Raw genomic sequence first — 27,323 nt, forward strand, 5'->3', positions numbered from 1 at the left:
TTCCACAGATTTACTATCGGTGAAGGGCAATAATCACTAAAGGAGGAGCAATTATTCCCAAATCATTTAGGATTTAAAAAATCATTGGCAAGAAGATAGAGGTCAAAAGGTGTGCTGTCAAGGGAAATAAAAAAACTCTACCTGTCAAACCTGGGTTTAACTTCCTCTCTCACTGCAATATGGTAAGAAGAGAGAGAAAGATATAAAACTGAAAGGTCACATACCTACTGAAAGCAGGAATTAAAAGATCCGTGTTTTTACACAGGGATCACACCATTAATTTGTTCAATCATTCTGCAGGACTTACTTTTTTGAGATGGCTTACAAATTTACTAAAAAGAAGGTTAAAAATACAGTGAGTCTCTCTGGTTTCAAGACAAATCATCAAAGAATCAGGATGATGTCATTTACATTTCCCTAAACCGTCCAGCTGGTGAGAGATGGTGTGTGTGGTTTACACAGCAAATAAAGCACATGAGGGAAGCCACTGCTCTTGAAGGGTCCCCATCACACTCAACCCCCATGGGCAGTGATGACAGAGGACATGAACTTGACTTCCAAGGATTTGGGGGTGGGAAGGCACAATATAATCCCCACAGGTGAGCAATCTTACTGCTGCTATCTGTGCCACAGAGCTGAATGGAGGTGGGGGACAACCTTTTTTACCCACAAAAGCAGCCAAACTAGTAAATCTTCAGTGATGTTGTTGAGGTCGTGAACGGGAACCTCAGGTAATTTTTGTCTGCAAACAGAGTTGCAGCACTCACTGAAATTACAGAGAAATGTCTGATCAGAAAAGGAATCACGGAGGAAGGAAATGAATGAGGCAGAAAGATAAGACAGCCTGATTTACCCAGCCATGCTCATATTGCAGAGTAGTATTTACTAGGAGGAGTTCAGAGGTGGTATTTGGGAGGCTGAAGTCTCATGGAGGGTGCAAACAGAGAGATGTACAGAAGGCAGTGTGTTAACTTCACCAGAGTCTTTAACACAAACATATTTATGCCTAAACAGACTTTTGCTATAGGCTTAATAACCTTAATCAAACTAAAAGTGCCAGGGCCATAAGGAAATAAAGCTTATACACCAAATCTTGATTAATGTATTAAACCCCTTTACAGAACAAATACAACACATTTACTTGTCTCCCTGTTCTCCTTGGTCCCAGTGCTAATCTCCCAGGCTTCAGGGTCCCACATTCCTGTGAATTATGTCTCTGTCTTACATTTCCAAAGGCCTCAGGGCCGGCCAGGTTCCAATAAGCTTTCAGCAGGATTGAAGCTTGAAACTGCACTCAGTCACTTCACTTTTCTTTTGGAGATGGGAAATCTTCCCCTGCTGTGGCCACTGAGCAAGAAGGGGACATTGGCATGGCAGCAGGTCCCCTGCGCCACTCTTGGGTGACCTCCCTCTGCTCTCATGCACCACTAACTCCCATCTGAGACTTGCAGGTGGCAGACATGGGAATTGGTTAACTACCAGTAGTTTATGGACTCCAGTATGACCTGCCATAACTCCCATTAAACCAGGACAATTTGCTACAGAGAGAACTTTTTATGATTATATTAAACTACCAGAACCTTAACATTATTCAGGTTTTACTGTAAAGCTGTAAAAATCATCCACTGTTACAGCTGCCTTAAAACATACGAATTAGGCATTTCAGTAACCTTTAAGATGTGTTATTCTTTGTCATATTACTGAATTGTAAGATAGGTCTGGTTACCTCTGAAAGGTTTAAACTTCCAATCTATTAAAGTAATACCAGCAATCTGTTATTTCTAGGCCATTGAGGAAAGGTTAAAATGAAAATTAGACTTTGGGGAGTATCTCCTGTTCTAAGAGCAGGCTGAAAACATCTCAGCAGCAGAAGGCAGAGTCAGGGTCTCAGTAAGAAGCAGTTATCAAGGGAAACGACTGGTGATAACTTTATTGATTAAAGCAGCTTGAGGAATTTCAGAATTGCCACTGTCTCGAGTTACTGTGGTGAGACAGCTTTATTAAAAAGGTATTTTTCATTAAAAGTCAGGTGAAGGAAAATTGTAATATGTTTTCAAAAGCACAGCTCATCTAAAATGGTTTAATGATGGTATGGATTAAATGCATTCCACAGGTGGAATGAATTACTGGCAAACATTCTGTAGAAGTAAAGGCAAGTAAAACCAGCCCTTGTCATGTCACCACAAATGCAGACAAGTATAGTTCATTCAGGACACAGATTAAAATGTAATACAGTGTATTACAGGGACTTAGTGCAGGGAATATACTGAGGTTTGAAACTGAATACACTGAGGTTTTATTATTATCTACCATCAACTAAACCAACCTGCAAATCCTTCTCCAAAGAACATTAAAGTTGCAAGAAGTGCAACTCAGAAGTGAGGAAAATAAATTAGAATTATCGTGATTTACTTGGCTGTAATTTGCTCTTCCAACACATGTGCATCCTGATCCAGGTTTTAACTCCAGCACTGTGTCTTGCTTTTTCCTTAATGGAAAGCATGGAGTGACTGGTGCCATTATGGAGTGGTGTCTCCTTTTTTAGGCACATATTCCATCTCAAATCTCTCTGGAAACAGAGGATTATACCTACAGACTAGACATATTACAACAACAGACTGATGGCATCTAATATGGAAAACTCCCAAAACTCTGTCAAAACAAAGTTCCTCACTAGTAGCACTGTGGCACTAACAGTTGAGAATGAATAAATAATCTCTGCAGGGGACTATTCCTGCTTTTCTGTACCCAAACCAAACCCTCCTAAGGCCAATGGGGAGCACTCACTGAGGCTCACCCTGTTGGGACCATTTTTGCCAGCTTGGTGAAGCATTAGATGAGGTTCATTTCCCAGGATACAGTTTTTAAGACAAGAGTTCTGCTGTTGCATCCCTGTAATTACACCTTCCCTCAGTGCCATGGGCTGGCCTGGTCCTGGCATTCCATGAGCTGGGAAAAACGGTGCCCAAGGACAACTGCACCACTCTGCCTATGGAAGAGGGCAAATGATGCCTCCATGCAGGGTAACCAGGATAGAAAACTGGGAAATTAGGCTTTCCCTCCTACTCCTGCACATCAGTGATTTCTGATATGAGCAGAAAGGAAACACAAACATTTACACATGGGATATACACAAACAGTATCCAAGGGTTGAGTTCTGTGGGTGGGGTTTTTTGTTGTGTTTTTTTCTAACGACTTTTTCTTCAAATGCCACTCTGGGGGTGAAAAGGATTTTGGGGTTTGTTGGATTAACAGACTGAATCACTGCCATGGCTGTAACTGGTGTATTATGTTCAGACTGAGTTATTTTGTTACTGGGAAGATGTGGACAAACTGAAGGGAGCACAGAAATGAGCAGAGGGGCAGAACTGAGAGAAGCTGCTGAGAGCTCAGTTTTAGTTAAAGACAGGTACTGTCATGATAACAAGCCTAGAGATAACTGGAGGGAGAAAATATCCAGGACAGAAAATATTTTGGTTAACTAGAGGAAAACTAGAAATAATGAGATGCACTTTAAAAGGGAAGTATCCCAATGAATCTCAAGAAAAGCTGCCTGCACACAAAACCTGACCACTGCCCCCAGGGTACTCCCAGCAAACTGGTTGTTTGGCTTACTGCAAACTACTCTGAACCAAACATTAATAACTGGGGAGCAGGAAACATTCCTGCACTGGGAAGGAGATGGATTAGATGGCCTACTAGGTCTTTTCCAATTCCCCACTCTATAATAAAGTGAAACCCAAGCACATACTGAATTACAGGGCCATAATTTCATCTCCAGGCTCTGGAGACCTACAAGCCAACCAAACTTTGCTCCTGCTGTTTATAATGTCACCCAATCCCCCCTGATGGAATTATTATGTTGTAATTCACTGCTGTTTGTGAGCCATCTCATACTCATCCTTATGTCCTGTGTGACATAACAACAAATCAATAAAGAGGAGCTGGGAACAACTACAGAGAGGGGGGGAAAAGGGCTCTGTAAGGAAGCACCACACATTCAGCATGTTTCTGGAAAACCACTATTACAGGAGGTGGTTTTGGGTCAGTCAGTGCTTCCCTTTCACCAAAATTATACAATATTTTACTTCTGCCTTTCCCTTTTACGAAAAAAAGGTAATCAGGGTGACATCAAAGAAAAAAAATAACATTTTGGCTTCAGTTCCACTGTCCTGCAGCCTCCAGTCTCCAAGCAGACTGCCAGGCACTGGGCACCTCTCATGAGGCAAAACATCTTCCATAATTCCTTGAGAAACCAAACTTTTCCTCTTCTGTATTCTTTTTTTTTAGCCTCCAAATAAAGGAATTTCACAACAGAAGTGCATATTCTTTTGAATCACGTGGTTTGGGAGGGAGGTGAACATGAAAGCACAACTTGAGAGTGTTGTGGGAGGAGAAATCACAGTAGAGAATGGAGTGATGGAAGGCTCTAACCTGGACAGAGGTATAGAGGGCACAAACCAGAGCAAAGAGAGACTGATCCAGGGAATAGCATGTGAAACAGCAGGAAGTCAAAAAGAATCTCAAAGAGGCAGAGAAAATGATGACATACCTTTCAAGTATGGAAAGGAGAGAAGAAATTCAACAGGCCCCAGCCTGCTGGCATTTACCCTCTTGGTTGTCAGTTCTCTTTTGTCTACTTGATATTATTTGATAGAATAAGCAGACATGATTTTATTCTCATCTGAAGTATTTTTTCAACAATCTTTTTCTTTTTTTTGTAATTCATAGGAAGATCCTGAACATATATATGTATTTCTCTCCATCACATGACATGCTGCATTTGGAAAAAAAATATTTGCAAAGCCACCCAAAGTTTACCCTGTCCTCCCTTCAGCATCTTCTGTAACTTTCCAAAGTTATAGCAAAACAGCAAAAATGCATCAGTGGGCATAAATATATGGCAGAGCCCATGGTCAGGGCACCTGAAACCTTACCTGCTCTGCTGGGACTCCCATTTCTGCCAGGGCTGACTCAAAAAACCTTTTGGATGGCTTTCCCACTACCTCAGCTTGAACATCACAAGCATACTGGGGAAAAAAGGAGAGAGAGACATGAAAAATGCTGCTGGGAAAAAGGATTTGTTCAACTCTATAACTCCACTTATAAAAACTATGTGATTACTGAGATTTGCCCTTAAATAACACAATGGATTCTTGGGCGAAGGTGAATATCAGGGAATTGGGATAATAGAGGTGTTTAAAGTTCTGTGGCAGGAAAGAAATTCCTCTTGAAACATCTCAAGTTACAAATCCTTTATATTCTCCATCATAGAACAGTCTTCAAACTCATTTCCAGTAATGCACATTTTTTAGAGCATCACTCTTAGAAATATTACAAATATTGCTTATATGAAATTATCAAAAGTATTGGAGGGCCTGAAAAGGTTCTTCAATGACCTGGCATAATTTTAATGGTTCAAGTAACCAGCCAGATTTGAAAAGTTACATTTTCCTGCAACTAAATATCAGTGCTATGCTGAAACAGTTGTTTCTAGCTTGTTCCTAGACAAGTGGAAGCCTGAACTTACCTGGGAGGCAAAAACTCTTCCCAAACCTCACATAGATACAAATGACTGTGCTACAAGTACACCCCATAGGCACTGTGTTCTGTGCTTACCCTGTTTTGCCCTATTTTCTGCATTCACTGTGTATATTTTTCATCTCTCTTCAAGCCTGTAAAAGGGAAAATAATGATTCTCTCCTTCTCTCCTCCTTAGGTTGGCTTATCTATTGGGTTCCAGTTCTGCACAGGCTTAAAAGCAGGATTGTACTTGAATTTTTACTGCAAATTGTCAAAAACAACACCACACCAAACATCAAATGGATCTTCAGGTTCTCTTGGATATCTTGCAGACAACATTCCATGTTTTCCTTTACTGACTCCTCCTTTCAAGGGCCTCACTTCCAATAAAAGTGCCTCAATGGTAAAAGTTCACATTTTAAGTTTAAAAAAAAAAAAGAAATTAATAACAAGAACAAAGGCAGAAAACAAATGAATCCACCCATCTTTAGAATGCAGCAAATGAGTTCCAATCTGTGGAAACTCCCTCCACCAAGGTGAGTAATTACAGAGGATGACCCATATTTATACCAGTTGCTCTTTTAACAAGGTGCACAGAGCGAGGAAACATAATTCAAGCTATAAAATACCTCTAATGCCTTCATATATGCTCCAACATCAAGTTTCAGACCATCAGTTTCTTTATAGTAGCGTCTGGAAATGAAAGTGATAAAGTTCCCATGAAATGAAAACGCTGGCAGTTAAATACAAAGAAACCACATTTTATTATTTCTGGGCCTTTATAGGTGTCCATATGGCTGCAACAAAAAGTCAAGTAACCAGAAAAGGCAGAGGCTTAATTTAACACCAGGAATTAAGGAAAGGACAGGCTCAGCACTGTGCAGTGCCCGGGGAAAAGATCCCAGACCAGAAGCCCATCTGGGACACAACTCCACTGGTTCAAAGGGATTTCAACGAGTTTATATGAAGGATGAACTTGGCCTGTGTTTTATTGCACAGGGACAGGGACCCCCTGGCAGATAAAAGGTGAGGGCTGGCACCAAACAGCAGCTGTGACCCCTTCAGTGTATCTGGAAGGAGACCCCAAACAGTTGAGCATCATGACCTCTCACATGAGGACAGCCAGGCCACTGTTTCTTGTGCCTAAGAGAGCCCTCTAAGCTGTATTTTATTCCTTCTAAAAATGTCCCTATTGCCATGAAGCTCATGAAATTAGGTATTATCTTTCCAGTGCTTTTCTGGAATAGCAATTCACATTAATATAGGTCTTCCTGATCAGAGCAAAGACAGGTTTCTCTGCGATAGGAAAAAAGGTAGGATGAGCAGTCAGTTAAGATTTTATGCCTTATCCTTCTGCCATTTTCGATTATTCAGCATAGCCTTCCTTTAAAATGACCACTTGACCTTTGCTAGAACAGCCATTAACCTTCTATAGTCTACCGTAAACAGCTTAATTTTCTGACAGTGGCATGACAGAAGAAATTACAAAGCCAATTCCCACTCTCAGCCCAAAACAGATGCTAAATGTAAATCACTCCATTTTCAGGAGGAGGGCATTCTGCTTCAGTGACTCTGACACTTTGGTTTTCTGTGGAATGAACTAAAACTTCGACCAAAACCAACCTGCTTGCCCAAGGCAGGCACCTTGCAAAGGTCCACCCAGTTGTGCTGGTTCTGCACGTTAAAAACAAAGCTAATTGGTGATTGGGTTTTGTACAAGGCCCTTTGCATCAACAAGGCTTCTCTAGTCAGATAAACAATTCTTCCAATTTATAATCACCCTTCCCTGACTCTGAGACTGCACCAGAGAACTCACATTCACATTACTTAAGTGATCAGTCGTTAAAAAAATCATGCTCATGGTGCAAACTGAGCTCTGAATATCTAAATATCAATATTTTATCAAGAAAAATCATATTTTAAAAGTAGCAGCACATCTGTTTTTTTATTCACTCGCATCAATGAATGACCAGATAAAAACTTCTACATGCACAGGGTACAAAGGCATTTTTGCATTGAACACACTACAATTCCTAAAGAAAGGCTGATCCCACATTTCTTTTGGAAAGATGACATTACATAACACAAACCTTGGTTATTTTATGTTCATCAGCCATTCTGCTGTTGGCTCAACATCTCCTCCTTATCCTTGTGAGAAGCAGCAGAGGATTTTCCACCCGTATTGCAGGATTAGAGCGTGAGTGTCAGGTAAGGCAACACAATAAATTTAACTGCTCCTTCCCACTGATAAGTTCCAGCCAGCTGGATCAATAACCCACAAACTAAGGAGGGTTTTCATGCCCATTACAGTCTATTGAACCACTGAGCAAAGTTGTCACTCTGGTTTCCCCAAGCTAAACATGCCCAGTCTTTTTTAAGCCCATACATCACACACCAGATAAGAATAACTCCTCCAAGGCTGTTGGGATTTGGCATTATTCAGCACTGGCATTAATAACCTCCTGTTTAAAACCTCAGAATACATATAAATTATCTGGTTTTAGGAAAACATTCAGATTCCCTGACTGGATTTTTCCTGTATGTGAAAGCAGGAGGTCAAAATTACCTGTAATGGGTGGGCAATAATTAAAAATGTTGCTTGATATTCAAACGATCAAAAATATGGATCTGTCTCTTCAAAAACACGAAAAGCATCAAATTGCATCTCAAATCTACACCAACAGCCCTCTATCCAAGCATAGCCTGTTGGATTTGGGGGTTTCTTTCAGAATTAAGAATCATTTATATTCAGTTCAGGCTACAGGCAGCTGTCAAACCAACAGTTCTCACCTCTGAGATCTTGCAGGAGCAAAGACAAAAGTACAAGCAGTCCCTAAAATCCTACTGGCCTCTTGCAATACTCAGTTACTTGGGGGTTGCCCACATCAAAATCCAAACTCTCCATGATTTTTTATGGGTTTTTAAGAAGCTCTTAAGACAACAGAAGTCCTCTTCATAGACAGGTGACAGGTACCTGAGCAGATCAGACTCTCAGCCCAACACACGGATTAACTGCTTAAAAGTTGGTACTATGAATGCCCACACCAATTTCTGGCCTCCATTAGAGACACTGGGGGAAATTAAAAAATGCAAGGACTTGAGGAAAAAACAGCTTAACTCACCCTCTTCCAAGGGAGATCAGAACAGGCTTCTCCATCCCAATCAGAACTCGGAAAGCTTCATTAAGGTTTGCATAGGTGAAGTTTTCTGCTGCATCTCCAAGAACCACACAGTTTGGGTCTGTCTTATCAATCTCAGCAAATTCAGGAACAAGATCTACAGAAGGGGGACAAAAAGAAATTCCCACTTCCCTTACCATTCATATCCCACGGAACTGATGGTGTTTCCCCAGATTTGCATTTCTGAATTACTCAAAGGGGCAAATCACAGACTATTTTGAGTTGGAAGGGACCCACAAGGATCATCAAGTCCAACTCTTAAGTCAATGGCCCACATAGGGGACTGAACTCATGACCTTGGCATTATTACAACCAAGTTTTAACCAACTGAGCTAATCTCAGCATCCCTTCACTCATGACACAATATATTGGAAAAACTCCTCAAATCCAAGTCTGAATCAAGTGCTCCTCAGAACTCTCTGCTCCTGCTTTCCACCTGCCCTACAACAAAGAGCACAATCAACCCTTTCCCATCCCTCCAGGTGTTCCCAGAACGTGCTGCAGTGCTGTCCCACCATCATGCACAAGCAGGTATGGCCTCAGGCCACGCTCCTTCAGGATGTGGCAGGCAGCTGGTGCTGGGGCAGTGACCTCTGCCACGGAGACATCAAAGCCCAGCCCCCGGAGCTTCTTCACGAAGTTCTCCCGCGTTGCCTGTGTTTCGTTGGTGCAGAGCCGCAGCTTCAGGCCAGACGCTTTGATCCTGCGGAGGGAGAGCAGGGCAGGGGTGAGCTGGACACAGAAAATGAGCTCAGGGCATCAGCTTTGCCAAAAATGGGAGGATACCTTGAGTATTGTGTTCAGTTCTGGGCCCCTCAGTTCAGGAAAGATATTGAGGGGCTGGAGCGGGACCAGGGAAGAGCAACGAGGCTGGAGAAGGGACTGGAGCACAAGTGCTGTGGGGAGAGGCTGAGGGAGCTGGGGGTGTTCAGCCTGGAGAAGAGGAGGCTCAGAGGTGACCTCAGCACTGTCTGGAACTGCCTGAAGGGAAGTTCTGGCCAGCTGGGGGTTGGTCTCTTCTCCCAGGCACTCAGCAATAGGACAAGGGGGCACGATGGGCTCAAGCTCTGCCAGGGGAGGTTTAGGTTGGATATCAGGAAGAACTTCTTTCCAGAGAGAGTGCTCAGGCATTGGAATGGCCTGCCCAGAGAGGGGGTGGATTCTCCAACCCTGGAGGTTTTTAAGGTGAGACTGGATGTGGCACTGAGTGCCATAATCTGGTAATCACAGTGGGGTTGGGTTAAGGGTCGGACTTGATGATCTCGGAGGTCTCTACCAACCCAACAGAATCTATGATTCTATGGTATTCCAGAACAGGAGCAGGATCCTTTGCTGGGACCAGACACACGTAAAATACGGACTCTGGGTGCTGCAGCTGCAGGTTCCACATGCAGAGCCCCTGCCAGAGAATGAACTGCACTTCTGGAGCACAGAGCTGAGCTGAACAGCAGCACAGGTGATGCCCACCACCCCCAAAATACCACAGTGCATCAAGCACACACTGCACACACAGAAAAACCCCTTAATCCAGTTCCTTTTCTTTAAACTGGTCCATGGATGCCAACACATCTGAACTGAAGGCACTGCACAGCAGCAGTTGGTGTTATACCACTGGCTACTGGCATCTTAATATGGATTTTCTCCTTTCCACTCACTGATCACCCACTGCAGTGTTTGGCCAGTGGCAACAGCAAGGCTTGGCTCTTCTGCAGACTCCAGGTGAGCGGCCACTTACTTGCAGTGATGCTTGTAGCAACACTGGGGTGGATTCAGGTACATTTATCATCTAATTTCTCATAAAACACCTGTGCTGTTACTTGGTGGGTAATCCTGAAAAATATGGTAGTTCAACTGATTAATTAATGAATGTTTACAGGTAAATGGCTTCTCAAGGGAAGAGAAAAAGGCCACAAGTGACCATAGCCAAGGATTGGCATTCGACAAAAGTTGTGTTGATGCCCCATCCCTGGAAGTGTCCAAGGCTGGGCTGGATGGGGCTTGGAGCAACCTGGGACAGTGGAAGGTGTCCCTGCCCATGGCAGGGGGTGGAATGAGATGATCTTGAAGGTCCTTCCAACCCCAACCATTTCAGGATTCTATGAATCTTCTGCAAGTCCTCTGCCTCTGAGTGGCTTTTTTCTGACCCAAGTTGTGGTTACCTACTGGGAATGCCACCAAAAGGCTGTTTCTGCAAGGATGAGTTTTCAGTTCTTTGGAGAACCAACGTATTTCAAAAGGGCCACAGAAAACCAGCATGGAAAATGTATCACAATTTTTAAAAAAAAAATTTCTAAGGGACTCATTTGGCTCCTCAAATATATGAAAATGCCTAATGTTTGTCAGTTTTTATGTGGATTTGTGTGTGCCAGTTTTTATGTGGATTTATGTATAATTATCTTTGAGGACTGAGCTCATTCAGGTTCAGATATTTAGGTAAGTCTGGCACTATGCTTATAAATTCTTACTAAAACACTATTACTTTTCTTTGTATTAGGATGAAAAAGAACTTTCCTATTAAGAAAGTCCCTGCACTGATTCTCAAGACAATAAAAGATGCTGGGTTCATTTTCTAGGGAAAATGACCTCAACTGGGTGATGCAACACCAAAACCATCTCGAGGTAACGCATCTGATGACGAACTTTCCATCAAAGGATTCTTGGAAATCTGGTCCTGACCCAGAGAGTCCCTTCCTCTCATTAAAACTGCACACCCGTGTCTTCTTTAATAACGCTGGTGATTCATTTCTTTCTTATTATTTGTCTTTCCTAATCATAGATATGCGAATTATCAATTACACTTAGTGGTTAATTGCCCTTCATAAAGATAGCTTTTCTATTTTAAATTAGGCAGTTAATATATTGTAACTAATAGCATCCACTTGTACATTATAAATATATCTTCATTGATTGGAGCATTGAATGTGAGATTCACTCCCAAGTTAATGAAGCAATTGAGTGAAGAAGTGCAGGGTGTACCCAGGGAATAATTATTGTTAATGAATTATGATGTGACCTTCTCAGAACAATGAACAATTGGTGTGACAGTGGGATGACAGTATTCCACATCTGTTATTCGAGACACGGTTTCAGCTGGAGTTTAAAAGCAAAGCAGTTTAATTTGGATACAAACCAAACTTCAATAGAGTGGGCCATGGTTAAAAATATATTCTAAATGCAAAACCTATCTGCACTCTTAGAGGACAAAAAAAAAAAAATCTCATGATTCACAAGTACCTGGAAGCAGACATTTGTTGAATAAGAGTCTATTCTTTATCTTCCTAAAGGTCAACCAGATGATTCCAGGAACAACACTAACCACTGACTTGCACAGGCAAACAAGCACCATGATGGATCAGCTCAGTGAAAGCAAAGACTCAGTATTCCTGTACTACAAACTTACCTTCTTTCTCAGCATTTTAGAGGAAAAACAGTCATATTTCTGAAAGGCTTGACCAAAGCAGAAGCAGTCTGGACACATCCTGGACTGCTTCATGCCTTCCTGGCCACCAGCAATTACCACCCCAACAAACTCAGTAAATGCTTAGGATCAGGTGAGGTCTACAAATAATTAGGCCAACCTGGACAGAAAATGGGAGTCCACATGAAAAGGACTTGCAAAAATATCCAGGAACACTAAACAAAAGAAAATCTACAAGAATTCCAGAGAATACTTATTTCTACAAAAATACCTTTCCAATGAAGACCCACCTTTTCCTTCCCAACAAGCACCTCTAAAAAGACCCCGTGCCACTCTCTGCCAAATCCTTGTACAGAACTGTCACACTTACTGGTATGTGCATTATCACACACACACACACATTGGGATGAATCCATCCCTGGATGCTCAGCATCAGCAAACACACATCAGCAAACAGCTATTAACTCAGAGCTTAAATGATAAGGGAGAGCTTTTACCATCATGGGGGAAATCCTGGCTCCAATCACGTTTACAGCAAAACTCTCCTTCAGTTTTCCTGGTCAGGCAGGTTTTGCACTAGGAGGAATTAAAGGAGGTGGCTTGAAGGTCTCTTGTCTGACAGGTGAGATGCTTTGCTCAGTGAGTCTATGCTGAGCTGGCCAGTTCATTGGGAAACCTCCATTCTCTGAACTGACCCACTGCTCATACCTCCAGAATCATGTGCAGAGCAAGTTACTACAATTTCTAGTGCTGGCAAGCGTGGGGATGTCAGGAGAATAAAGAACAGGATTAGTATTGTGATGTCTTACAAGATAAAGAGGAAGGGATTAGACAAGTGCAAGTACAGAAGAATGAGGCACCAGCAGATGAAATACACAACACGCGTTTTATCAAGATCTCCAGCGTATTACAGATTTATCAGCAGTTTTATTACAGAAGTGCAGGCACACCCAGGAAACCCAGTCAATCAGGGCTTCAGCTGCCTTCCATGCATCATGGCCAAGATAAAGATCCCACTCAAATTCCACAAGCACCAGGAATCGATCCTGACTAGAGCACAATCCAAGCACATGGACAGGCAGCATTGTGCTTATGCTGCAGGGACTCAGCATGGTCCAGGTAGCTGTGACATCCCAAGGCTGCCTCTCAAACCTTATTTGGGGTCATCAGCAGGCTCAGAATGGATCAAACCCACTCCACTTCCAACATGACTGCTCAGATACCCATCAGCAAGAACTGGGGAACTCAAACTTCAGCTGCACGAAGGGAGAGCAGCTTCTGACCTTTAGGGTGTCACAAACAGCAAACTCAGCTGAAAGCATCTCTGTGGCAAAAGAAACTGGTTGGATCCCCTCTCAGAGGGCACAGCAGAGTGGGCAGGGCACCAGAGAGTAGATGGAAAACCCAGTTTTCCTCCTCCAGCTTTGTGCCAGCACTAGCTCTCCACTGGCTGCCAGGGAGCTGCCCCACCACACAGGCACCGAAAGAGAAGGAAAAAGTCACCAAAAGCTTCCAAGCCCAAAATTATAGGCAGAGAGATGAACACCAAACTAACACACCAACAGGTGGGTATGGAGTCTTTTTCTAAGCCTTACCAGAGGAGGCATTTGAGCCCCCTCCAGAATAAAACAATCCCTTGGTCACACAAATGATCCCTAAATGTAGACCTGGGGCATCCCCCAGCTCCAGGCATGCCATGAGCATATGCAGAGGGGAGAGAGGGCTGTGAGGGGTTTAATTTCAGCCCCGAGCTCCCCCTCAGGCTACGGCAGCTCTTTGAACTGACCTTTACCTCGCTGTGCCGGAGCAGGACACGACGCTGAGTGACAATGTCCCACAATGCAATTACCATGCGTCAGATGAGCCGGTCCCTTACAAATCACCTCGAACTTTACACATCTGCTGGCTGTCAGCATCTGCCAGGCTCACTCACCCGAAAATAATGAAAAAAACTCTCATTATTGTTCCATAACAGGTAAAGTGTTAGGACAATTATTAGACATCCTGACTGACCTTGTGCAGACTCAGCCAATTGCCCTTGCCAACCTTTATGGGCAGCCTTTGGGCACATAAAACAAAAAAAAAAAAAACCTGTTCTTTCACGTGATGTAAAGATTGTGACACCAGTAGGTCCTGGAATCTAGACTGGAAGCCATCACTCCTTAAATTCACATTGTCCTGCACATGGCTGAAGCAGCTCAAGGATGTGGTAAAAGGCCAAACTTCAGATTTCCCATCCTTGGATAGGCTCTTTTGTGAAAAATATTTTTCCTAACACAGGAGAAGGAGGAGAGTCCTGCCCACAGCCAGCAGGTCCTGAGGAGATGGGCAGGGGCACAGAAAGCAAAACTCTGGAAGAGGCAACAAGCCTGAGCTTGGCAACTGTCCAACAACAACTTCAAAGGGGTTTGGAAGAGCAGAATTTATGAGATTTCCAGAATTTGCCTTTTATCCTGCTTTTGGTTTTTCACAGTGTTTTAGGTTTTCTTGATTTAAAAGAAAGCAAGTTAAGCACTTCTGCCATTTGACTCTTCTGCATCAGTGGACAAACACCAGTGTGCTTCAGTGTAAACCTGTCAGCACTCTAATACTTTGTGTGAAACACAGGGAATCAGCAGTACCAGGGAGTTATCTACCTGCAACCAAACAATAAAGGTAAAGCAGGATTTCTTCCCATCTGGGCAGGGCTAATGTTCTTACCCTCTACAAGGGCCAAGGTGCTGGTGCTCCAGGTAAAACACCTCCTGTCAGGAGGGCATGAAACTGCATCATGACAAAACTCAGCATAATGGTCAAAAGTGGAAATTACTTATCTGGTTACAAGATCAATACAGAAGAGCAGAAATTTACAATTCTTTAGCCTCTCTGGGTGACAGAAAACCACAACACATGATGTGGCTTTAGCCAGCACCTAAAAAAACCTTCAAAATGATGAATTAAAACAGGTTTTGCAACAAAAGAATGAACTAGTCCTCAACAGTCTGTGTAACAGTGGATAAAATCTCGTCCAGACCACAGAATGGTGAGTGATCAGGGCAAAATCTGCTGTGCCTCCTGACACAGCTGTCTAGCAGCCAATGGGATGTTTTTCCACTGCCATGGAAGCCTCCCTGGCTGGTCCTGTCATTTCTGGGGAGTCATTCACCTAAAAAGTCACCACTACACTTCACACAGAAGGCAAACCCCCTCTTCCAGCCCCTGCAATGCACAGGTTACAGCCAAGTGTCACATTATGTAACATTTACAAATTAGTGCAAATCCTGGGCCTGATCTTGTAGGGTTTTTTTCCCAGGAGAACCTCCTTGGGAGCATCACACACACCTGAGGATGCAAAAGGGTTTTGGCTGAAGGCAATAATCCCTTCTGTGGTCCAGCTGTGGAAATGCTTGTGGGGGGAGTACATTAAAAAGTGTATTTATGGCAACAATGTATTATATTTTCTCTGTGAACTTGCATTCCTGCCATTCCAGTGGCAGTTTCAGCAGCAGCAATTTTGCACCTGCAATTTCAGCTTCTGAAGTAACACCAAGCAAAGTAATTGTTTCAGAAGACTGAAGGAGGCCCTAAGTGCCTTCACCCACCCTTCCATGGCACGAGCCCCTCCTAATTCCACAGAAACACTGAACTTCCTTGTGTTTTTTCACTTGGTGGGTGCAATGGGATCAGAGGACTGTGGATAAAATTCCAGGTTGTTCCTTCTCTATCCCAGTGCCTTCCATTTCCTCTGATTTCTGCCATCACAGCACGTCCAAACTGCTTCAATCTTGCTGTCACATCTCCATTGCTACTTTTGTGCCCTGATCTCCTGGTGTTTCCATTCACTGGTGTCCTGTCACTGGTCCAATGTACAGCTGAGCTCATTAAAATTCCCATTCTCTGGTGATCCAGCTTTCTGCTCCATATAGCAAGGCTGGCCTGACAAATCCTTACACACAGCACTTTTTGGTCCCACTCCCTCTTGCATTCTTGTGTCTGAAACTCATCTCTACATCTGCCATCCCTGAGCACAATTTCCTCTCCAGACCCACATGGCTCACCTCGCTCTATATATAGAAGTGGATAATTTGGAAGCAATCCAAAGGAGGGATTGCAAAAGGGATTTAAAAAATAGGAGGGCATTACCTTTGAACACAAATAAAAGCAGATTAATAGACACATATGAAGGAGTCACAAGAAGAGGCCAATGTTACTTAAGGGTGGGCAAGGATGACATAAGGAAGGGTCCAGTTACAAAACTATACACTCTGGAAACACCACTTTTGAGATGCTGTTTGAACAGCAAAAACTGAAAAAAAAATCCATAAATTCTAGTGACAACAAACTTCAAAAACCCACCAATGCCTTTATTTAGGTATTTTGATCATTTGGAATTTTTCAGAGGTGAAAAGAATCACTGGAAGTTGCACATCAAAACAAATACAAAGTCCATCCAGTCCTGAAATCCTACAAAGGCCACCAAATACAGCTGGATAGCAGAATTACTGCACAAATTATCTGACACCATAAATCACAGCCCTTCTCCCTGAACAGAAGGGTAGACAATAATATGGCACAACAATGTAAATTAGAATTAAGTCTTTAATAAAAATAGCACATACTTTTGAAGAGAATCTGCCAAAAGGAAGCACAAAGAATATAAGAAAGATCTCTCTGGTCCATTACATTCAATAACAACATGTATTTAACTGCTGCAGATTAGCAAATCAGCTTAATGTATTACACCTGAAACACTTTAACCACACTGCAAGGGGGTAAACAAGTAAACTCTGGTAGACCTTAAATAGTTGGTAAATCTGCACTTTGGAGCTGTCAGGGGAAAAAATCAAATCCTTGAGGATTCAGTTACCATGAATAGGTCGGGAATATATTTGCATTAAGCAAAATACTTTTATGGACAATATAGTTAATGATACTCTGATAGCTTTCATTCTGTGCTAAAATGGGTGTCCCATGGCAGGGGGTTGAAACTACATGATCTTTAAAGCTGATTCCAACCCAAACCATTCTGTGATTCTACAAAAAGCAGAGATTTTTTGCCGCCGAAGCTCCAAATTACCCTATTAAAAATTCAGTCAAAACCAAGCCATCTTTGTCAGGGTTGAATTCTTTATATACAAACAGCACCTGTTTGTAAAGAATGAATTCTATTTCTCAGACCCTAAGGCTTAATGATGTTTGAATTCCAAAACTGGAAGCACTTATGCATTTGTGTAGACAGCAGGTCAGCACTCACAACTTCAGGGACACAGATATTTAAAAAAAAAAAAGAATACTGCTGATTAGAAAAGCAAATATAGGGTAGCAACATCCACTGCTCTCAAGAACGGAGGCCACAGTTGATGTTACAGACTAGAGTGGAGCTGTGACAACTCTGCATCCACTGGATCAACTCCTGGATCCCTTTCTGGCTCTGCCAGGGAACAGCAATAGGACAATACAGAAGTGCTGCATCTGGCTGTGTTTCTGTTGTTTCAGAAAGGGCAGTGACACCCACCCTTCTTCGGGATCCACAGACAGAAAGTGCAAAGAGAGTCAAGTAGAAAGACAAACAAAAAGATGTTTACACAAGAGTTTGCGTAGTTTATTTGAAAGTCTCTTTCTAGGAGGAACAACTCCTTTGTTCTCGCGTGTCCCGAAGGCACAACAAGCCTTGAAACTGCGCAGCCTGTGCTAAGCCAAGCCTCGGTTATCTCCTGTGACAACAAAGATTTCCTGCTCCTTGTGGCACACACACTTGACAACAAAGGTTTCCTATTCCTTGTGGCACACACACTTCCAAAAGGCTCTTTGTGACCTCCCAACTGTGCCACCCGAACCCCCACACTCTGAATTGCTTTACAGTTCCAGTTCCGCTTGTTGTCCTGGCAATCTTCGCCTTGTTCCACTCTCCAGGTATTCCACTTTAACACGACTGTCCAGCTGCTCCGCAGCCTCCCAGCTCCCCAGATTTCCGCTGCTCTTCTAAAGGACCCCGTGCAAAGTCGTGCTGACAGATGCGCTATCCCGGCCCAACAACAGGATGTTGTAAATGTCCAACTACTGTGTGCTTTTCATATGGATATGCTAATGGACACACTATCAGCACACAGCTGTAAATGCAAATGCCACAGCACAGCCTGAGCATCTTTTATGGATGTTTAACCACCTTCTGTCTTGTAAGAGACCAGCTCCCTGCTATTTGTGAGATAAAAAGCGACTAGCTCACCTCGTGTCAATGCTGTGTAAATCGATTAAGACAATAAGAGCACAAACACAGAGGCACTGTTAGGGCTGGCTCCAGGACAAGCCTTTAAGTCACCGATGGGCTTTCTGATCTTGTCCACGGGCTTTCTGATCTGCCCCACAGCATCTGTCAGTTAACCCCACACACTGAGACGAGATGTGTTTGATTTAACTGTTACAAGGATTTTTAAAAACAACAACAAACATATCCCACAGCAAAATAAACAATCAAGAAGTGTTATGGGTTAAAAGTTTTAAAGGGACAAATTATCTCCTGGAGCTGCTTTTGGATTTCTTAGTTATCCACTGCTCTAATATTCCCATCTAAAGTTAACAGCAGGAGCCCCTGAAGAATTTAAAGTCATTCCTGGCAACCTGGCTCCTGAGTTAAACCAGGGTGCCAAAGCCCTTTGGCACATGGGTAAGGTCTGGCTGCCATAGTATGGCTGGGCAACAAGAAGGACCCACATCTACCTTATCACCTGAGTGCAGGAGAAGGTCTGTCCTGTACCACAAATACTTCTGTGGTTCATGCTTTCAGCCTCCGATTCACCAATTCCCTCCCAGTGCATTCTGAATCCCAGGATACTTCACAGAGGAGAATTATCAGAGATGGAGGTACATTAGCAATAAATAAAGCATTCCCAGTTGTTACACTTGGTGTTTCACCACAGGTTATACTGACTTGCATAGTGACTACTGATGTTTTCCTCAGGGGTTCTCTACAGCACTGGCAAGTTTGTTACTGAATGTCACCTTGCTCAGGATGTTTCAGTCTCCATCCATTTCTCTGGTCAATTCTCTGCTCCATCTGACTGTACTGTCAGCTAAACACAAACAAACAAGACAGAAGCACCCCCCTGCAGTCATCATAAATATAAACCAGGCCAAATTCTGCTGGCAGAAATTCCATTGCTATGCTCTCAAGTCCTAACTCAAATAACTGCATAGCAGAATTTGGCTGTAAACAAAAGAAATAATGCAGCCAATGGAGTTTTAAGAGGTCAAAATGGCTTCAGTCATATGAAACCAATGACAAATTAATATGTTTGCTTATCATTTTTATTGGAGTGTACTATATGTTGTTACACTAAGTTAATTGCTGTAATGGTGTGGGAGATGATGTAGCAAGACAGGCTGAAGAGAGCAGGTCAGCTGTCACATTGTAAGAGTATCTGTGCTATGAGTTATCAAAATGGTATTTAAGGCTCCTGTTGGACATATATATGCACTAAAAGATTTCAGACAGCTCTTGTAGCAAAAGACCACATCAGTTTGAATTAGTTACCAAGTTCCTAACTATCTGCAATTATGACTTGTTAATTGATACAGAAAAAAGGAATTAATTAAAACAGAGATCCTTTTAGCTTTAATCCATCTGTTTGAAACCACTGAGCTGTACTGTGACGCAGACACAAATATTAATGACCAACTGGCAATAGGATAATGAGTCAATAAAGATTTTAAATGGTATGAGCTAGAACAATTACCAACCTAATAGGCAGATAAATAAGGCTACTTGACTTTACCCAAGGAAAATGATTATTCTTAACCACTTACACTGAATGACCTGAACAAAGTGGTTTGGGGTTGGTTTTTTCCCCCCTTCCTGGCACTTTTCCATTCTGCTGTCCCCAGTTCCCACAGGTGTGACTGCTGCTCCTCCAGTGCTCACCAAATCCTGCCCAAAGGAGATCAGCTTTCCCAGTGCAGCACTCCAGAGCCTGTTGCTGGATTGCAACTGCAAACCCTCCTCAAAGATCCCCACAGCTCCTTCCAGACAGGCAGACAGGTCGGATTAGCTGCTGAAATCTTTCTGTCATTAACAAAAAAAAAGGGCTTAGACATTTCCAGTATTTCCAGAGAAATCCCATAATTTCTTACATGTAGCCCAAGGCCAGAGTTTTACTGTTGTTTCATCAGCATATTTCTGATATTGCTGTAAGTTAACCTGCAGTTTATGTTGCCTCCATGCAGGAGGATTCAGCAAAGGCAGTGACCAAAGTTATTAAATAACAGCCTACAACTTGACAGAAAATTATGCTTAAAAACCATGGAGGAAGAAACAGTATGTCAAAAGTATCCAGCGACCCACAACACAGGTATTAATGCATATGTCCTGGATTTTAAAGGAATGACCTGATCTCTGGCAGTAATTATGCAGTTGTTGCTATTTATGCTTGGTTTGGCCATGCCTGGAGGCCTTGGCTGTCCCGTGCTAAACACTGCACATACCCAACTCCTTGGGAGACCCATGGGCCAACAGCAGTTCAATACAATGTCTTTATAGAAGCAACACTTCCCTCTGCCTAATTTCACTCAATTCCCTTGGAGTGCTGCTCTCCCATGGGCTGTTCTGGCACCTGCAGCTTCCCCCAGCCGGCTGAGCATCACAGACAGGTCAAGAGCCTCAGTAAGCCTTAAACTTGCTTCAAACACTGCTCTCTGACAGCAGTGGTAGCTCTGATCCTGTGAATGAAAACAAAAGCTTCATCTGTGCCTGCTACATGTGTTTCAAGAAATGTGAACACAGACATAACTATTTTAAAAAGCAGACAAGACTTCTGTGATTACTACCACATTGGGATCTTCTCCAGTTCTGCCTTTCCATGGTGGTTCCACCAGCATTTAAGCACATATTCAACTAACCTCATATGACTAATTTTACTGATTTCAGTATTTCTTCCTACTCAGAAATGTACTCACCACAACTGTGTCCATGCTGAGTGGCCCCAGAGGACAGAAACCACAGAGGTGCTCACCAAGCTGTCAACCTTTCAGGGTTCAGAATTCAGACATTTAAATTTCAACTGGGGTACATACAGCACCATAGAATCACAGAATGGTTTGGGTTGGAATGGACCTTAAAGACCATCTTGTTCCATCCCCTGTCATGGGGAGGGACCCCTTCTACTGGCCCAGGTTGCTCCAAGCCCTTTCCAGCACTTGCCATACAAACAGGTCTGTATTTTCTGCAGTGGGTTAGTGAAACATCATGAAGAGCCAACAGGCTCTTCTATAAACCCATAAGCTCCTACAGCAGGGCAGACACATGATTAATACCCATCTCTAAATAAACTTTCAGCCACTGCTCTCCCCTGGCCACATCCTGCTCCTCTGGTCACACAGGGCCAACATAAGCACACTTGCCAAATCAACCTAATTGATTCAAGTTAGTTAAATTAAATTACTTAGCTTGTGTGCCATGGATTGCATCACTCAACTGAAAGTGAAGGAGTCCCCTACTTGTGGGCACTGGCATTAACTCATCCCAGCCACACTTTGCTTTGAGTCACTTCCAAGCTGGGCAATCATTAACCCCAGCGCAGAATTTCCCCATATCTGCTGGGCTGCATGTTCTCTGCAGGAAGTCTCAGCTAATTTGACAGCAAAGTTAATCAATTTGCAGAAGCACCATGCCAGTGCGGGTAACATTTTAAGAGCGATTACCGGGGGATCGTGTCATATCTCTCACATATCCCCCGTGTGCAGTGAGGGCAGTAAACACAAACCCGAGCAGGATGTGCCCTGCCGCACTGCCCCGCGCTCCTTTCCCCACCAGCCCATGGTCTTTGGGCTCCCTGACCTTAAATAATCCTAAAAACCACCAAGGTGACCCCAAAAGTTCCCGTTTGCTGCCTAATCCGGGACTTGACACAGCGCGGGCCGGTGGAGTTAAACCCCCTTTAGGAGGTGACCGAGCTTTGGGTGCAGCCCCAACCCCGCACTGCGCGTTCTGCGGAGCCAAAACCACGTGCGGGGGTGCCCGCGCCCCACTGTGGGATGTCCCCACCGCACCGCGGGGATGTTCCCACGCCCCGGCCCCGGCCCGAGGGGGGTCCCGGGCCACGCACCCACCTGCGCACGGCCTCGACCGAGCCGGCGATGGGGACCCCGCCGTCGGCGCCGCTGTCGTACAGGACCCCGCTGACATCCAGCAGCAGCCCCCGCACGGCCCGAGCCCAGCCCGCCATCACCGCCCGCACGGCTCCGCGCCGGGCGCTGCCGGGAAATGCAGTCCCGCGCTCCGCTCCGCCCCGTGCCAGCTCCATCGCGGCTTCAACCACAGGAGCTGCGGTTGCTTCATCCCTGGAAGCGCTCAAGGCCAGGCTGGATGCGGCTTGGAGCAACCTGGGGTAGTGGGACTTTGCTCGTGGGACTGCGTAGCCTCCAGTGCGGTGGAATGAGGTGATTTTTTAGGTCCCTTCTAACCCGAAACATTCTATGATTCGTATGACAAACAAGAAAAATACTGACTCATCATCTAAAGAATTTTACAATCACAGATAAGATTTTATCAACTTTACAGATAGCACTGTATTCTCCCAAATATCTTCTCATGGCTAATACCATCAATAGCATGCCAAGACTCCCAGAATATATAAGGAGCTGTGGTGGAATTATAGTCCATTTTGTTCTAAGGAAAGCAAAGGAGCCTTGGCAGCATTGATTTGCATCACCGCTTCTGGAATAGCCTCTGGCTTCTCCTTAAAGATTATATCTAAACTGTGAAATTCATTAAATAGACCCAGAAATGGATCAGGTTATTTAAAACAACATTAGTAATGGCACAATATCTCAGCTGTCTGCACTGATAGTGAACATTGTCTTGGATAGTGTTATCAGTCCAGGACACCCGCTATGAATATTGATCCACAGCTTGTTACAGCCATCACTTGCCGTCAGGACAGGTCAGGGTTGAAACCCACCTAGCATCAAAGCAATTTGAAGACAGCACTCGGGCTGAATTTTAATGCTTAAGCTGGGAAACAGATCAACTTCAGAGTGTTAAAACTAATCTATGAGTGTGTGCTTTTTCATGTGTACCTCTCCATATGTATGTTTGCAGGTTGCTGTGCATGCATGTGTTAAACAGATGATATTTGAAGATGTCTGCTAGGCCACAAATTAATCTCAATGCTACAATTTACCTCCTCAGCTCCTGCAGACCCAACAACTGAAACAGAAGTATTTGTGGTCTCACATATATCAGATTAACTTTTTTTCCAGCTCACCACCAGCTGCATCCCCCAAACCAAGTTTTACCCACCTGTAGCTTCTGAGAGTGAACTCCTCAGGCCAGAGCTCCTTTCTCTTTTACACTCCTGTGGTATCAGAGGCCAGGGCCAAATAGGCTGTTGGATGCTGCCACTACATAATTAACAATGACAGTTACTTGCAATCACATCACCCTGCACATCATCATCTCATCTTCTTGCTCTCCCCTTATTTTAAGGCCTATGCCTTTGCAATAGCACTGAGAGTAATTTCTAAACCCAGTTCTGCTGAGGCTGAGACACCTGTTAGAGGGGGAAGGCTGTGCTCTGCATCTTCACCTAGGAATAAAAGCAGGTGGAGTAGCAGGTTCCTACTGAGGGTTGCCTTCCCTGGCTGAAGGGTGCCTTTTCCTTCATCTATCTGGAGATCTGTGGTACCATCAAATGCTGAAATGCTACGGAGAGGGAAAAGTATCCTCCTGAACAGACAGAGGTGTACAGAAATACACCACTAACATGTTTTTAATAAGCAGGGCTGGCTAGAAGTGACCATGCAGCTGGTGTAAGCTGGTGCAGAGAGGCTGGGCCTGCTGTCACCTACCCTGCCCCAATTACAAGCTAAAACGGACAACAAAGTGTTCCCCCCACACCAAGGAGGGTTAGTCAGTGTGTTGCTCAGTGGGGCAGGAACTCCTCCAGCATAGGCATGCCTCAGTTTCCCTGCCTACTAACTGAGCACAGTGTGAACACCACAGGTGGATTGCAGGAATTTGGCCCAAAGTCTGAACCAGACTGATACTAAGCTGCCCTGAAATGAAAAGCTGCTCATTTCTCCCTCTGGGCTACTCAGTAATTTCACATCTCAGAGCAGCCGCTGGCAGAGGCTGTGCTGGGAGCCCAGAGCTTGCCCCCTGCAGCCGAGGGATGCAGGAGCCGTCCCTCCTCTCTGGGTCTTGCTGAACACGAGGCTCACCCCGCTGGCCGGCAGTGACCGGGGAGCTGCAGGTGGGGTCAGCGGAGGGTGGAAAGGCAGGAGCAGCCAGGGGCTCCCCAGACCGTCGGCAGCTGCCGGCGGGCTGCTGTGGGCAGCCACATCCCTGCGCTGGTGGAGGACCCCGAGGGGTTCCTGGTCGCCCCTGGCCCACCTCGCTGCTCATTCCCCCTCCCAGCTCGGGGAAGGTGATGGGAAAGACCCATCGACGGGAGGCTGGGTTGGAGGGAGGCGCCCGCTGCGCCCCCGCGGATGCAGCGCGGCGGGGAGGGGGCGCGGGGGCGGCGTGCCAATGGCTGCGCTGCCCCCTCCTCTGCCCCCACCCCGCCGCCGGCCCCTCCGCCTCCCCGTCCGACCCTCCTCCCGCTGCTCACTCCGCGCTGCCAGCGCCGAGGCTGCGGCTCCGGGAGCGGCCCCGCTCCGCGCCCGGCGCTGCGCTCCGCCGGCTCCGCGCTGGGAGCCAGCAGGTCTCCGGGAAGCGCGGAGGGTGGGGTGGGATGCCGGAATGCCCGGACCGCGGGGCCAAGGCGGCCCCCATCCATCATAAAATCTCCTTCTCCATCTTAGACATCCTGGATCCCCAGAAATTCAGCAGGAGACGCGAACCGGCCGCGGGGAGCTGGGGCAGCACCCCCCGCTTGGGCGAGCGGGAAAAAAGTTTGGGAAGAGTTGAAGTAGGAAAGGACGCTGCTGCTCCCGGCAGCGGGAGGAATAAACTAGAGGCACATGGTAGGAACGCGCTCGAGTTTCTCTGGCCGGCGCTGGCGGGGTGTGCAGGTGGAGGCTCCGGCACACGGGGACCTCCGGCCCCCGCACCCGGCGGGACGCGCTCCCCGCGCGGGGCTCCCGCAGGAGCGAGGGAGGGGAGGGCTGGAGCTGGATTTTAAGTCTCGATAATGTAAAAGGAAAAGCTCTCGGTATTCGCGTGTCCTCCATGGCTCCCGGCGTGCGGGGCATGCTCTGTCGCCCGACAAGGATGGCGCATCCCAGGGCGCGCCACTGCCCCATCCAGGCCCCGGACGGACCGCGGCTCTTACCGAGGCACCGAACATTTTTGTTTTTGTTCTTGTTGTTTTTTTTTTAATTGTCCCCGAGCAAGGGCGGCCCCCGGGCGCTCCTTTCCCCGGGGTGGGAGCGATGGGCAGCCCCCGGCCCGTGGGACGGCCGGCTAGGTAATTGCTCAGCCCGTCCCCACCGGAGGATGCCTTAGCTCCCGGTGATCGATATCCTATTACCGACTCCCGCCTATCTCCTGCCCGCAGCTTGCAGGTGCCCACTTCAAACCTCCTTCCCCCGGCCTGATCCTAATATTGTTCGATTAAAACTTACCTTTAATAGATGACATCTATCGATCTGGCCCTCGCAAATCTGAAACTCCATTAGCGCGGGGATGGGGAAGGGGGAGGGGATTTATTTCGCTTCAGAAGGGGACTTTAATAACTTCTTTTTAATTGGTAAGAAATCCATATTGACGCCTCCCCCCTCCCCGTCGCGGATGCGGTGGCACAGCAAGGGGGGTACGGGGCCGTGGGTGGCTCTCGCACGGCGGGCGGGGGTTTTCTCCCTTTTATTTTATTTTTAATGATTGCCCTTATGTTACCACGCTTGGCGCGGGGAGGATGTCGGAGAAGAAGCGCGGGGGTGCGGGAGGAGGATGCGGGAGGAGGGTGCGCTCCATCTGACCAGCTCTGCCATCTCACCTAGATCAGCACGGCCCGGCGGAGAGCGGCGCCGAGGACGCGGGGCAGGACCGCGACGAGGAGGACCTGAGTGGGGACAGGACCGGGACAGGCACCTCGCCCGGGCCGGAGGAGCCGGGGTCTCCGCGAGGTACCCGACGGCGGCGGGCCGAGCCGGGGTGTGGAAAGCCGCGACGGGCGCGGACCGCCTTCACCTACGAGCAGCTGGTGGCCCTGGAGAACAAGTTCAGAGCCACGCGGTACCTGTCGGTCTGCGAGCGCCTCAGCCTGGCGTTGTCCCTCAGCCTCACCGAGACGCAGGTGAAGATCTGGTTCCAGAACCGCCGCACCAAGTGGAAGAAGCAGCACCCGGGCGCCGACGGCGCGACCCCCGCAGCATCCCCCGCGACGGCGGCGGGCGGCGGCAGCCCCAGCCCGCCGGGTCCCGCCACTCTGCCCTTCCAGACTTTCCCTTCCTACACCGCCGCCAACGTCCTGGTGCCGCCGGCCGCCCCCTTCCCGCTGGGCGCCGGCCCCTTCGCACCCTTCCTCGGCCCCGCGTACCTCGGGCCCTTCTACGCCCCGCACCTCTGAGCTGGGCAGCGCGGGGGGCGGCGGGCCGCTCCCGAGCCCAGCCCATCCCCTGGGAGCCAGGAGCGCACCGCGCAGCCCTGCTGACCTAGCGGGCCGCACCGGCATCACTTCTGGTGGTTGCAGGCGATTGGAAGTGTAAGAAGGTTGGGGTTTTTTCCTAGGCGTCACAACAGCATGCTTAACTTTGACACAGAAAAAACCTGCCACTGTAACCACTGGATTTTATTAGCACGTTTGAGATGTAATTATAGGTGTTGGAGATGGGAAAAATAACCCTCTTTACACATGCCTGACACTAATTCCCTCCAGATTCTTCTCTAAGTTCATTGTTAAAACCCTTCTCATTGCTGTTTGGCTTGCCAGCACATGTCTCAAACCTCGAGGGGGCGGGAGCTGTGGCACTTGTTACCACTGCTGTGATCCTGATACTGATGATGGTGCACGTGGCTGTTTCAAATCCCAGGGATGCTCGTCTGTGAAGATGTTCCCAGGCTCTGACTTTGCTCATGGGACTTGTTTGCACCCTGTTTGACCCACGTTTTGTTACTGTTTCTGAAAACTGCAAGCCACGTTCTTGGCACCCTACCTGGAGGAGAGCTTTTGTCTGAGAAGGCGTAGGAAACTGCAGCTCTGTGTCATCAGGCAACAAGAAGAAAATCTGCCTGGTCAGTGGGAAAGTGTCCAACTGCTGCTCGTGTCCACAGCCTCTCTGCCTTTCTT

At 46.1% G+C, this 27,323-nt stretch overlaps 2 protein-coding genes across 2 annotated transcripts in view; one reads left to right on the forward strand and one right to left on the reverse strand.

The window, feature by feature from the left end:
* LHPP (phospholysine phosphohistidine inorganic pyrophosphate phosphatase) overlaps positions 1 to 22,338 on the reverse strand; it is an 83,635-nt gene extending 61,297 nt beyond the window's left edge. The window contains exons 1-5 of the mRNA XM_071563557.1: positions 22,201 to 22,338; positions 9,218 to 9,405; positions 8,646 to 8,799; positions 6,153 to 6,216; positions 4,938 to 5,030 (exon numbers count right to left, since the gene is read on the reverse strand). Of these exons, the coding sequence (XP_071419658.1) occupies positions 4,938 to 5,030; positions 6,153 to 6,216; positions 8,646 to 8,799; positions 9,218 to 9,405; positions 22,201 to 22,316 (615 nt within the window). The 5' untranslated portion in view covers positions 22,317 to 22,338. The remainder of the gene's footprint in view (positions 1 to 4,937; positions 5,031 to 6,152; positions 6,217 to 8,645; positions 8,800 to 9,217; positions 9,406 to 22,200) is intronic.
* A 2,284-nt stretch (positions 22,339 to 24,622) lies between these two features.
* Positions 24,623 to 26,603, forward strand: NKX1-2 (NK1 homeobox 2). The gene is made up of 3 exons (XM_071563998.1): positions 24,623 to 24,797; positions 24,898 to 25,059; positions 26,035 to 26,603. The coding sequence occupies exons 1-3, from the start codon at positions 24,623 to 24,625 to the stop codon at positions 26,601 to 26,603; spliced, it is 906 nt and encodes a 301-aa protein (XP_071420099.1).
* The last annotated feature ends 720 nt before the right edge of the window (positions 26,604 to 27,323 follow it).

The sequence above is a fragment of the Pithys albifrons genome, chromosome 9 (genome assembly GCF_047495875.1).
Source record: "Pithys albifrons albifrons isolate INPA30051 chromosome 9, PitAlb_v1, whole genome shotgun sequence".
Taxonomy (NCBI): domain Eukaryota; kingdom Metazoa; phylum Chordata; class Aves; order Passeriformes; family Thamnophilidae; genus Pithys; species Pithys albifrons.